The sequence below is a fragment of the Perognathus longimembris genome, chromosome 1 (genome assembly GCF_023159225.1).
Source record: "Perognathus longimembris pacificus isolate PPM17 chromosome 1, ASM2315922v1, whole genome shotgun sequence".
Taxonomy (NCBI): domain Eukaryota; kingdom Metazoa; phylum Chordata; class Mammalia; order Rodentia; family Heteromyidae; genus Perognathus; species Perognathus longimembris.
Genome location: NC_063161.1, coordinates 147,194,287 through 147,207,878, shown reverse-complemented (window position 1 = coordinate 147,207,878; position 13,592 = coordinate 147,194,287). Strand labels below are relative to the sequence as shown.

The window sequence follows — 13,592 nt, the reverse complement described above, 5'->3', positions numbered from 1 at the left end:
TTGAAACATAAGTATTTTCTGCAATGTTTTTTTATCATTATCAGAGACTGTGTGCTAGTCCAACATGATTTCACATTCCCCTTAAGTTGGACATAAAGATGATTTTCTATCTTGTAATATTTATAAATAATATAAAAAGGAGTATAATGGTGCTGTGTTTAGAATGGTTTCCTTAGGATATATTTCCAGAAGTGGATCAAATGAGATGAACGTTTTTGAAGACCCTTTCTTATAATGCTAAATTGCTTCCCAAAAATGCTGTACAAATTTGCACTGCTTGCCATAATTTAGGAGAGTGATCATTTCATAAAACCCTTGCCAGTACTGAATATTGGTAAAATAAGAAGATATCCGTTTCAAATGATGAGTAATTATAACTAAAAATTTAGAGAAAATGCACATAATATTTTAATATTAGTGAATAGATATTTTTTGGTTCTCTGGCCAGAGACTGAAATGAAATGCATGTGTGATAGAGAGATTGACAAGATGAAATGCTGACTAAATAATCAGATATAGCATCAAAGAGAGAGAGAAAACATTGGGAAATGTGGAGGAAAACTCTGCATTCTGCCTGTGCAGAAAACTACAAATTGGAAAGAAAGCCAGAAATGTCTGATAGTTTAATCCAACCTTATGAGTCTACTTCCAGAAAGGCTGACACTTCAAATTCGTCATTATGTGGTGGACAAATTTGAAAGAAACTCAGCAAATACAGAGTAAGCTTTTAAAATTGTTTTTGGAACAATGAGAACAAGAAAATAATTGCCCCATTGCATGGAACAGCCAAAACCTTATTACCAGATGAAAGTAGAGAATGGTGTTCACTCTGAATTTGTCAAGTCTCTCACTTACATGCAATAAAAAAAAACAACCCTGAAAACTAGGGAAAGAGGAATCAAGATGTTGCCTAAGTAATGGAGTTTTAACATACATCTAGAAAGGTGCTCAGTGCCTGCCTTAGCTTGTGTCTTTAGATGCAAACAAACCAGGTGCTAAAATGATTTGAAGATGTGTTTTCAGAACAACATGGCTGGCTATAATCTTGAAGGAGCTTTGTGCAATCCTGCAGAATGACAAGTCTTATTCTGTGGTTTGTGGTAAAGTACTTTTGAAACTTGATTTTGATTCTCGAGAGCCATGAAGTCTGTTGGTCACATGTTTCATGGACATGGTGGGTGTGTCTGCAAGGGAGTTGGGAGCTCTAAAAACTATCATACATGGATTCACTAAGACTGAAGATGTCAGGTGAACTGCTTGGGTTGAGCAGTGAAGGGAACGACCACACACAGGCTATGTGGAAGTCAACAAGATACTTAGGAAAACTTAAAAAAAATTGTTATTATGTGGCTGCAGTTACATAAGTCAATTAAAGAGTGCATTTCTTTTTGGACAGTGTTACCCTTTCTCTCAGTTTTTACCTCCCATCCCCACCCACAAGATGTAGAGTTCATTTTCCACAGCATCCAGTGCATATCATAGCTGCATTTGTTCACCCATTGTCCCTCCATTTCTGTGCCTCCCCTTACACTCCCAAAGACACGTAACTGAACAAACAGAACATAAAGGAAAGAAAACAAAAACCACAGAAAGAAGGAAAAAAAAAACCTTCCTTTTTTCACATCCTGGAGTTCATTTTGACAATTATTATTTGATATGATCAGATGCACACAGGCTTTACTTTCCTCTTGACAAAGCTTCTGATGCATATGATTATTCCTGTGTTTGCCTGACCATTTCATCTTCCCAGTGAGGTGTAATCACCCTGATGCCAAAGAATATTTCTGTTGCACTCTAGCATGTATCTAATTCTTGACTCACTATGTCAATATTTATTGATTGAATATATAATAAGTGTTTAATCCAAAGGGAAAAAATGTAGGTTGTTTGATAGTATGATCAGGTGGTTCATTGTTGTTGCTTTCTATGGAGTTATATGTCCCTGAGGGAATATCATTTGAGATCTGATATTAGCCTACAGAGTTCTTCTTCCATCAGTTCTCAAGTTCAAATCTCTCTACAATTTTCCCTAACATTAGTGTCAGTCCCTTATATAAGAGAAGACATATCACAGGACTACAGCTTAGCCCTCCAAACCCATTCGTAAATCTTATTGATCCATGTAGTCTTGCCCAAGGCCAATAATACCTGCAAACATTAATTTTCCCATAACTCAAAATGGAAAGAGCTACACCCCCTTAGTTATATTCTTCTTGTACTTAATGATTTTCCCATGTGTAAGTGTCTAGTCATGTTACTTGACATTTAGGAAACACTTAATAACTACTAGTTCCTTTTCTTACCTTTTGCTCCTTTTCATGTTTATACATAGAGGGCATGTAGTCAGGGAACAGTGAAAACATGAAATCTGAGGATTAGGACAAAAAATACCTTGCAAGATAGAAGAAAGGACTGAGGCGTACAGTTACAATGCACTGGTAGGAAAAGGTTCTTTACTTTGATTTAGAAAAATCAATTCTGCAAACACAGGATGGAGAAGGCCAGCTTTACTTGCCGTGCACAGGACCAAGAAGAGAAGGAGAGCATGAGGAACACAAGTCAGGTACCACTGAAGCTGAAGAAGGCTGGATGGTAGGGTTAAGATTCTCCTTGTCAGAGAAAGGAAACTGATGGTTCCTTTTTCTTCTAAGAACAGGTCATATCACATATGAACTTCCCTACTTGAATCTGGACATTGACATTCAAAAGAACAAGCACATTGGAAGATATGGGGAAGAATATAGCAAAATGAAGTTGAAATGTAGGATGCATATCAAAAATCAGTATAATTTATAAACAATGATGCTATTACCTAGGCTGTAGCACATATAGTAAAATAACCACTCCTATAGAATTAATCACAATGTAAGGGATATATTCTTTCTGGGTTATCTTGAGAAGATAGATTACAAGCCTTAACTTTTGCTTCTTGTCGGTTATGGGGCTTGAACTCAGGGCCTGGCCACTGTCCCTGAGCATTTTTGCTCTACCACTTGGAGCTCCAGCTCCACTTCTAGTTTTTAAGTGCTTAATTACAGATGAGAGTCTTATAGGGACTTTGCTACCTACGTTGTTTTGGAACCACAATCCTCAGATCTCACTCTCCTGAGTAGCTAGAATTACAGGTTTAAGCCAATGGGGCCCAGCTTATCAATATTCTTTGACCCAGAAATTTCTCTTTATTTCCAGACATACACATGTTCTAGAACTATGGTGTAATTCAATGACAAGCCATTGCTTGGCATATGAGAGGCCCTAGCTTTAGTCGTTGGCACTGCAATTCTTTTTCCTGTAAGAATATGTGATAAAAATGTTATAGTAAAATCAGGAATGCTATTAAATTTAAGCAATAGCTTATCAGCAAAGTAAATAATGATGCTAATACAGGTATTAATTTGGCAGGCATTAAATAATATTGGAAGTGAATACTTAACTACTGAGGTAAGTCAGGCACCAGTGGCTCACATGTAATCCTTGCTAGACAGGAGACAGATCTGAGGATCGAGGAACAAAGTCAGGCTAAACAGAGGAGTTTCTAAGATTTTTATTTCCACTTAACCACCAAAAATCTGAAAATCAAAGTGTGGCTCACGTGGTAGAGTGCCAGCCTTGAGCTAAAAGCACTAAGCCATAGTATGTGTATCTGATTCAAGCCCCACTATTGGCACATGGACCCCCAAAATAGTGAATGCCTGAGTCAGATGGTTGTAGGCTGGCATCAGTTTAACAGGTGTTTCTCCCACATTTTTGCCCACTGGGTGGCTAGGAAGGCTGGAAGGTTGAGCTCAGCTGAGAGTGTTGAGTGGACCACTGATCTATGGACTCTTCACATGGCTCAGAGTCTCATGGTGCATTGTCACATTTCCAAAGAGAAAGAGAAGGCCTAGAGAGTCTGCATCTCAAGAGAGCAGTGAAAGGACCGTTAGGTCTTACCTCAAAAGTCCGGCAGCTACTTCACCTAGTGTCTGTAGATTCCAGGCTCATGCAGAAGGCCAGCTTACATTGAAAGAAGAGAAAGGAGAAGCTACCTGAGGAGGGGAGTGGAAAAAGTCACAAGGCAGAGGAGAGTTGGGGAATGGCAGGGTTTCTTATGGTCCTCATGGGAAAATAAAAGCCTCCCATCAGGAATATCTTGTCTAGATATTCTAGAAGGTAAAGCTGGAACTTCCATAAAATAGTAAATTAGGCCTGTTTTATGAACTTTTTCCCCCAGATGTAGAGTTCTGGGTCAAAACTTGGGGATACAGTGGGATGTCTCCTTCCATCTCCTCATTGAGATGGCCAGGATTCAGAGGTCAAATGAGAAGAGGATTGAAAGTGCGCCAATAATGAGAGTTTATTTTATTGAAGATGAACATCACTTTTATTGTCTTTTTTATTAGCACGCTTAAGAATTCATTGGAAGAAATTTATAAAAGGCAGATGAGTGACAATAAGGAAAAAATTAATACCCTAAGTCTTATCATCCAGAGAATAATCACTACTATAGAGCACTTTAATTTCGCCTCCTTGGTTGTGTGTGTTTTTGTGTACATAAGTTGCAGCCTCTATGTGTTTTTACAATAGAATAGAGCTGTTGTTTATTCATAGTTGTTTACTTACAGTGTTACAACATGCAGCTTCTCCTCCTCCTTTTCCTCCTTCTATTCCTCCTTATTCTTCCTTTTGCCAGTCCTAGGGGTTGAACTTAGGGTTTGAGCACTGTCCCTGAGCTTCTTTTGCTCAAAGCTAGCACTCTACCACTTGAGCCATAGCACCACTTCTAGCCTTTTCTGTTTATGTGGTACTGAGGAATCAAACCCAGGGTTTCATGCATGCTAGGTAAGCACTCTACCATTAAGCCACATTCCCAGCCCTATAGTGTGCTTCTTGACATTTAGTTTATAACCCTACCTCATGAACATCACAGAATGGCCTTTTACTAGCTTCTTTTTTAATTCTTCTATTATTTCATCTTATAATATGAAAGTTTTTTGGTTTGAAAAATGGTCTCTCTGTAAGGCCCAGGCTAGCCTCCAACCCAAGATCCTCCTACTCAGCCTCTGTGTTCTCTGAGTATAGGACATGCCACTATACCTTGATGTTTAATTGTTTTTAATTAAAATATATGTGTCTTTAGGATACCCATAGTATAATTTATACCACATATCCATAAGTGGAGCTGCTATCTGTATTCTGTGCTGTATACTTTCTCACTCAGTGGTGTGCCATGGGGAAATTTGCGTGTCAATAAATAGAGCTACATGTCACTTGATTTTAATGGTCTCCTGGAGCTCTGTTTTGGAGACATGCCATCATGTTTAATGCCTTCTATAAATGTACCTCTTGGTTATTTCCATTTGCAAAAATTATGGCAATCATGTTTAATTGTATTCTTGTCCAAATTTTTTTTTTCACCATAAAGATCAGTTGTTTAAAATGCAACACGAATCCCATGAACACTTTAGAAGCCTCTTTCCTGGGGCTTCTAATAAATCAGGGATTGCATCTACATCTCGGCACTCACCTGACTGTGTGACTGCAGGGAGGGAAATCTAGAACTTTCAGCTTATGTCACCATCATATGTAAAACATAACAGGTACCCCATGACAGGTAGAAATTTTCCCCAAAGTACTTCTGAGAGCTGAGCAGTTCTAGTTGAGCACCACAGCTGAGAGCACTCATAAGTTGTATGGTTCAGGGCCTGTGGAAAGTTTGAGCCATTTCTCTTCTCTTCCTGTGCCTGCCACCATTCACATTCCCCACAGAGTTAAGAATGGGGAGCGTCCAATGGGTTTTTGTCTGATGGGTTTTTTGTGTTCCTCAGTCACATATTTCTCTATCGGGTGCAGTTTGGGGGCAATCTAAAAATGCAGTATGGCTGTCACCAGCTTGAGGAAGACAGGGAGCCAGAATAATTTAACATGTCACTACCATCCATCATGATAGCAAGAGTAGGGAGGTGGAGTGTGGCGGGACGGGCCTACCAGTAACTGAAGGAACAGGCCTGTGGATCCAGCAGCCCATGCAGAGATTTGCAAAGAAGAAACAAGTTAACTCTTGTAGGTTCAGGGCAGATCAAGTATCCCCCTGCTCTATCCTTCCCCATTCTGTGACTTTCGGGTCACTTTGACGCCCTGATTTATCCCAGTGCAAACCTAGAGTCCGATCTCTAGTTTGACATCGGCTATCCATGTCATCATGCAAGGGGCCTTTAAAGGTCTGAGAATATCTGTTTATTTATTAGCAAGATGGTCAGTAGAATTTCCCTGTGGAAGGCTTGACTGTGCTTTAGAATATCATGAGTACACCATCTTCAGTGCTCCCTCAGAAAGTAAACTTGAAGAGTTTAGGACTCTTGTATCTATGTTGTTTTTAACTTAACCTCAGTATACCAAGCAGTGTCAGGTAGACTGGGATGAATAATGAACAAACCAATGAGTGATACTATGATTGTCATTCTAGGTGTAAGGAAACAGAATGTCTACTCCTGCATCCTTAAATGCTAGGCTAGGATTTCGAGATCTCTGAGTTCCTAGCCCTTGTCAAGGGGGTTCTGTCCACCCCCACTGTTTGTCCTCCCTGCCCCCTTTAGCCTTTTCATGACCTTCCCTCTGTAAGCCTAACATTAGTGTAGTGATGTTACAAAAAGAGAACAGGGCTTCTTCTTCTGTTGTCTTCTGAGATAAGATTCATAGAAGATTAAAATTAACCATTAGTCTCTTCAAAGTAGCTAATTCAGTGGCATGGAGAACATTTGTAAGATTGTGTAATCCTCACCTCCTCTGCCTAGTTCCAAACATTTTCATCACCCCAAAAGGAAACCTGTAGCCATTCATAGTTGCTTTCTGTTCCTCTCCTCCTTCTTCCAAGCCCTAGTGACCACTCATCTATTTTTGCCTCATTGATTTTACCTCTTCTGAATATTTCATATAAATGCAATCATGTCATTGATGGCCTTTTGTGTCTAGCTTCTTTCACTTAGAAAAGCATTAGGCAAATTCATTCCCATGGTATTGTATATTAACATGTCTTTTTAAGACTGTATAATATTTCATGTGCCTAGTCCACATTTTGGTTATCAAGTTAACCAGTCAATGTTTGCTGATCCCTGAGCTTTGTGATAAGTGCTTCTATAAATTTTCCAAGAGCAGGTATTTGCTTGAACATACTATCTTCAGTTTGTGAGGGCACATTTCTAGTAGTGAAATTTTTGAATCATGTGGTTAACATTTTAAGGAATTGCCAAAATGTTTTCAAATAGTCACCTTCCCATTTTGCATTCTTATCAGCTCTCCAGGTAAGTTCCAACTCTTGGGGCTGGGAATATGGCCTAGTGGTAAAGTGCTTGCCTCCTATACATGAAGCCCTGGGTTAGATTCCTCAACATCACATATATAGGAAGAAGCCAGAAGTGGCGCTGTGGTTCAAGAGGTAGAGTGCTAGCCTTGCGCGAAAAAGAAGCCAGGGACAGTGCTCAGGCCCTGAGTCCATGCCCCAGGACTGGCTACAAAAACAAAACAAAACAAATAAACCAACTCTTCCACTTCCTTGCCAACATCTATTATTTGCATTGTTTTCCTTGTGAATTTCCTAGTGTTTCTGACCTGATATCTATTTCTATGATTTGCATTTCCCTAATACTCATGATATTGACCATCTTATTTTTTTATGAGAACACGGGATATGAACAAGACAAAAGCGAATTTCAAATATGACTTCTGACAGTGTATAACTTGTACAGTCATAGATAAGCAACATAAATTTGGATTGTTGGTTTGTGTGTCACTAAAATGGGAATGACTCTTGCCCCTCAGCTCCCTTGTGAGGAGGGAGGCAACCATGACTGGAAAGCAACCCCTAAAGTACCCCTTATACTGACACTATATATATATATATATATATATATATATATATATATATATATATATATATATATATATATATATATATATATGTCTTGTCCAGCTTCTAGAGTTCTATCACAGACCATTCTAGATAGAGGATCCTAAGGCCAAGAGTGAGGGCAGAGAAGGCATTGGTACCACCTAACAGATTGCTCCTGCTTTTCTCTTGCCAGTCTCTGATCATCCCTTCTTGCTCTTAGTCCCTAAATGGAAATACTCAAGCAACTCTGTGTAATTAATGGCTCTATTTTAGTGCACTTAATTGCCAATTTTATGTTAAAGTGCTAACAGAGGGGGGTCTTTATCCGTTCTCTGAATCACCTCCAACTCCTCTGTAATTAGCCTGTGGCCCCTTCAGATTATATAGGCCTGCAGTGCTGTGCCTTGGTTTTTTGCCATCTCTCAGATAGCTCAGTGGGGAAGTGACCACTTGCAGCACTTCCTTTCCTCATGTTAACTCAGACAAACACTGAGCAGATGATAATAACTAGAACCTAGGATTAGGACTCATGTCTGACACACATAGCCTAATTTCTTTTTGATGAAGCGTATGCACGGCAACTCATAGGTCATGGACGAATCTAGTGTAGGGGCCAAGCTGTATGAGAGCAAGAACTGTGGACATGGTTTAATGAGATCCTACCTATGCCTTCTTTCATTCAAGTCACACTCAATAAAAATTATGTGTCAAGCTAGGAAGTTGGTCACTTGTGCCTATAATCCCAGCTACTCAAGAGGCTGAAACCTGAGGATCATGATTTGAAGCCAGCTCAGGCGGAAAAATCCATGAGACTCTTATTTCCCGTTTAAAAGCACAGGTGTGACTCAAGTGGTAGAGCACTAGACTTGAACATAAAAGCCAAGCAAGAGAGAGGAGGCTTCAGTGCAAGTCCTGGTCCTGGCACTAATAATTATAATAAATTATATATAAATATAACAAATAATTATTACCATGTGTCAATGGATCATTCATTTCTATCCTCTTCCCACACCCTAGCCAAAATTATACTAAGTGATACTTGTTTAGAGGGTTCTAGAATTATGGACTCTAATGTAGTGGGCACATAGTATATAAACTATTTGTATTGAGATATGCTACAAATGTGAGATGCATGGTAGTTGTTATCATTATGAAAAAATATACAAAATATTTCTCACTAATTATTTTGGTTAGCCACATGTTAATATGGTACTTTCTTCATATATTGAGTGGAACTTAAAATTGATTAGGTCCATTCATTTCCCACTTTTCAAAATGGATACTGAAACATTTAAAAATAATTACCTGACTTGCATTATACTTCTATTGGACTGGCTGATATAGTCTATCCTCTAGAGCCTCAGCTTCCAGTCTAAAAATGGCCCCTTCCTATTTACAGGAGGGAGAGACAGAGGTGCCCTGTGGGTGGAGGGCTGAAGGGAAGGCGAGCCATTTCTCCTAGTAATTTTGGAGAAGTAACCTTTGCCAGCTTAAAGTCTCTGGGGTCCTGCTAGGCTTGAATAGAAATCTTGTGATAATTATTGTTGTAAATCACAGAGGAGAAGCAAGAAATGGAAAATGTGTCCATATGATCAGATCAACAGCTCACAAACCTACTAATGCACAATGGTCGATTCAGTAAGAATGCATGTGCACACATGCACACACACATTCCCAGGTTACATTAGCCATGAGGTAAGCTTTGCGGTAATACATACAATTCAAACCTTAGGTCCCTTTAGTTTTTCATCTGTAAAGCAAGGCTCTTGATGCTGTATCCCTGTAAGGACACTCATTGAGGCATTTACTCATGTTATTGTCCACCAGCACAGGCAAAGGGAGGGAGTTCTATAGCCTCTGTGTGCAACTGAAATATGCTTCTACTATTTGCAAGCCCTGTGACTTAATTTTTGTGTCCCTTCATTTTTCTCATCCATCATAATAAGAACAAAAGTAATTCTCTGCCTTTTAGGGTTCTCAGAGTGTTGACATGGGTTAGAACATATCAAGGGCTTAGAATAGAGCTTGGAAGAAACATAGTGATTTACTAGTGTTACCATTTCTTTTCTTTATTACTACATTCAAGTTACCTGATGACTTTTTAAAGAATCAGCACCCAATCTCCCACCCACCACACACACACACACACACACACACACACACACACACACACACACACACACACACACACTAGCCTGTTCCAATAGGTAATGAATTCTTTCTGTATCTGTACATAGTATGTTTGTTGGGGCTTAACAAGTCATTTGTTTTTCAGAGGGAGGAAATGGAAATGGGAGGTAGGAAGAGGAAGTAAGGATTGTGCTAGAATATGAACAAAATATGCCTTAACTTTCCCTCTGGGAATTATGCACAGGTGAATGAAGGCCTTTCTTCCTCAATCCTTCCCTATTCTTGTCCCCATCCAAACAGTAAAACATTTTAATGGCAGTCTAAAAAGTCCTGCTGGTCTCTGGAACCTTCGATCTCCAACTTTTTCCAAAACCACTACATGTCCCCTGCTAACTCCTCCTCAAATTCTTTAAGTGGGCAGCTGTGTCTGGTGGAATCTAGAGTCTCCAGTGGTGTCCAGGCTCTGCTGTTAGTTGTGGGGTGTGGAGGTGCTGTGTAATAAGGCCTTGTTTGATAACACAAAGATCTGAACTTGTGCTTCTACATTACATTCACTAGACTATGTTATCTTGAGAAAGGGGATTGGAGGGGAGATCATGTCCTTGTCTTTCCATTTTATGAAGCATTAATTTGATACATAAGGTGACATATGGATAAAATGATGACACAAGTCATTGTGTCATTCAGTATTGTAATTACAGTATGACAAAATAACCAGAAATGTTTTTGTTTTGTGTGGGGGGGGGGGACCAGGCACAATGAAAGGAGAAGTGAAAGGGGATGAAAAAGATTGGAGTAGTTCATACACGCATATGAACATAGAATAATGGAATCCATAAAATTATTTAAAAGGAAGAGGGAGTAAGAAAGAGGGGTTGAATTTGATCAGTGTGTGTTGTATGTATGCATGGACATATCACAATAATACACTACTATATGTGTGTGTGTGCATGCATATTGAGCATGGGTATCATATTTATTTGGCTTCACTCATTATTATTGTCCCTTTCTTCCCTGAGCCTCAGTTTGCGCACCTGTAAATGCATACTTTCCTCCCATGGGTACTACAAGTTTGGAATAAGATGCACCAAATTTCTACTGCAGGACCTGGCACCCCAACTTGACACCACACATATAATCTGCTTTCCCAAGATTTCCTCTTGATATGTTTCAAGGAAGTTGCATACCAGAGACCTCTCAAATGCAGAGCTAGACAGAATAGCTCTGAATCCTCTCTCTTCCTCGTCTGTGTAAATTTAGGCAAGTTACTTCACCCCAGTATGACCTTCCTTCTTCTGCTTATTATCTAGCTTCCTTATCCCATCTCCCTTAAGTCTTGTGGATGCAGAGCAGATTGTTCAACAACATTGTGAGAATGAATGAATGAATGAATGAATGAATGAATGAATGAATGAGTAATAAATACCTTGCTGGAGGAAGAGGTTCTGTAAGTAGACTCTGTGTAATTCTGATTGCCATTTCAAATCTGAGAAAATTACATAGTAAATCTTTTGGTGAATGGAATATAACACTTTTATCTATGCTTTGCTTTTCCTCAGGTGGAGTTTTTCATATAAGTAATGAGTTGTCAGGGTGCTTGATTCAAAAGATACAAAGAGTTGGTGAGACAAAATGGCTTCCTTCTAGCTCATCATTCTCCACCCAGAACAACCTCTCCTACCAGATTCTAGAATCTCCTGCTGGAGACAGTCTCTTATTCAGACATCTAAAGGCCCATTCACTAAAGTTCTCACAAGCCAAGTCCCTTTTCCCTCACTTTCACCCTAACCATGATCTGAAGCTCTGTCCTCTGGTTTCCTCTGTGAAAGTTTTTCCTGTCCTTTAGTCCTTCTCCATCCAAATCTCACCCTTCTTTTGATGAATACAGATACTAAAGGCTACATTGGAGGTAGCATTCAAGGTCAGCCTGGGCCCTGTTGTAAGACTTTGAAATCCAGGTGTATCTGTTAGCCAAGATCAAGTTCTTTTATTGCAGGACATTGATTGTAAAAAGGGATTTCATTTCCATACACATATCTGATGTACTTTTATCGAAGTCAAGCCCTCTATTGCTCTCTCTTACCCTCTTCTCTTTTAAACAAAAACAAAAATGACAAAAACAGAAAGGTAACAATAAGAACTCCCACATGCCTTTCTTCAGAATGAATGACGTCTTAGTATTGTGGTATAGTGCCTTCCATTTTATTTTCTTTAACCTTTTCTTACCTTACTGTTCACAGTGTAGGAATTCATCCATCCATTCCTCTGAATATTTCCCTATCCAGGTGTGTCTCCGCACCTGTCCCTCTTCCCATTCTTACTATACAGGCCCACACTTTATCCCTTGTTTCCCCTCACCTATGCTATATCCGAGCCTCCTTGCTGCTTGCCCCACCTGGCACCAAGCCTAGGCCTGGGTGTTCCTAGACTATCCTCACTGGTTCATACCCATAATCAATTATTTCTCTTGCTCCAGAACTTTCTGTGGCATTCAAAGTTCAGATCCTCGGCCTGACACCCCAAGCCTTCTACTGTGGGCTCTCGAATGCCCTTTTCAGGCAGTTCTGTGCTTCACTTTGTCTCTTGCTTCTGTACTCCCATCCCCTAGGGGTGGTCCTCAACAAGCTCTCCTTGGAACTCCTTTTTTCTTTTTCTACCCCTGCAGCCCGATTCATCCTCCAGCCCTGACTTAAATCTCCTCCATAAAACCTTCTTAGGCCCTCTGTGTTGAAATGAATTGCTCTCTCCTATATTTCTGGCCTCTCATTGCATGGTAAACATAAGCCATGAATTAGGTTTAAGACTCCTAAGGATCCCATTTGTCCCACTGACTAGCTTATGATCCTCTGACTGGCAAGGACTGAATCACATTCATCTTGCTGTCTCCAGTGTCTGGCTTGGGTCTGGTGTGTAGTAAGCCCTTGATTGAAGTGTGTGTGAAATTAAGTTGCCCAGAGTGTTTAGAGTTAAACTTATTATCCACAGCAAGAGTAGGCTTCCATTATTTAGAGCCCACTGTGAACCTGGTATGTTGCATATGGGGTCCCTGTTCTTCTTAGGACCGGCTCCTGTAGGATAACCACAGTGGTTGCTCTTACCTTGGGGAGGAAGAACTCAGAGCTCAGAGTGATGAGGTAGCTCCTCAAGGTCATACAACCCAGAAGGTCACAACTGGAATGAAGATATATGCCTGGGGAAGAGCCTAAACTCCTTCCATTACTCAAGCTGACTCCTGAGGTCACTGGGGACTTAGGGAGAAGTTGGGAGAGAGGGTGCTGGTGTGGGGGCTGGCTCAGTGGTTTAACAAGCTTCTGGATTCTGGGAAAGGGGACTGACAGGTGTGTTTCTTGCAGGGGGAATAAGCTTTGGAAGAACCAAGGGGACCTCCGGTTCTGAGGCAGATGATGAAACCCAGCTGACTTTCTATACAGAACAGTACCGAAGCCGACGTCGCAGCAAAGGTAACAGAGTCCTGGGGAAGGTTCCAGAACCCTGGGTTAGGAGCAATGTCTGGGGAGCAGATTTCTTGATAATATCAAGCATTAATCTTCTTCCACTCGGCTGACTCTGAGCTTGTCATCCACTGTCCTAACCA

The 13,592-nt window shown here is 40.2% G+C and overlaps 1 protein-coding gene across 3 annotated transcripts in view; it reads left to right on the top strand.

The window, feature by feature from the left end:
• Positions 1-13,592, top strand: part of Astn2 (astrotactin 2) — an 861,877-nt gene that overhangs the window by 287,709 nt on the left and 560,576 nt on the right. For all 3 annotated transcript variants that reach the window (XM_048340549.1, XM_048340540.1, XM_048340532.1), the window contains one exon: positions 13,351-13,458. In XM_048340549.1, the coding sequence (XP_048196506.1) occupies positions 13,351-13,458 (108 nt within the window). The remainder of the gene's footprint in view (positions 1-13,350; positions 13,459-13,592) is intronic.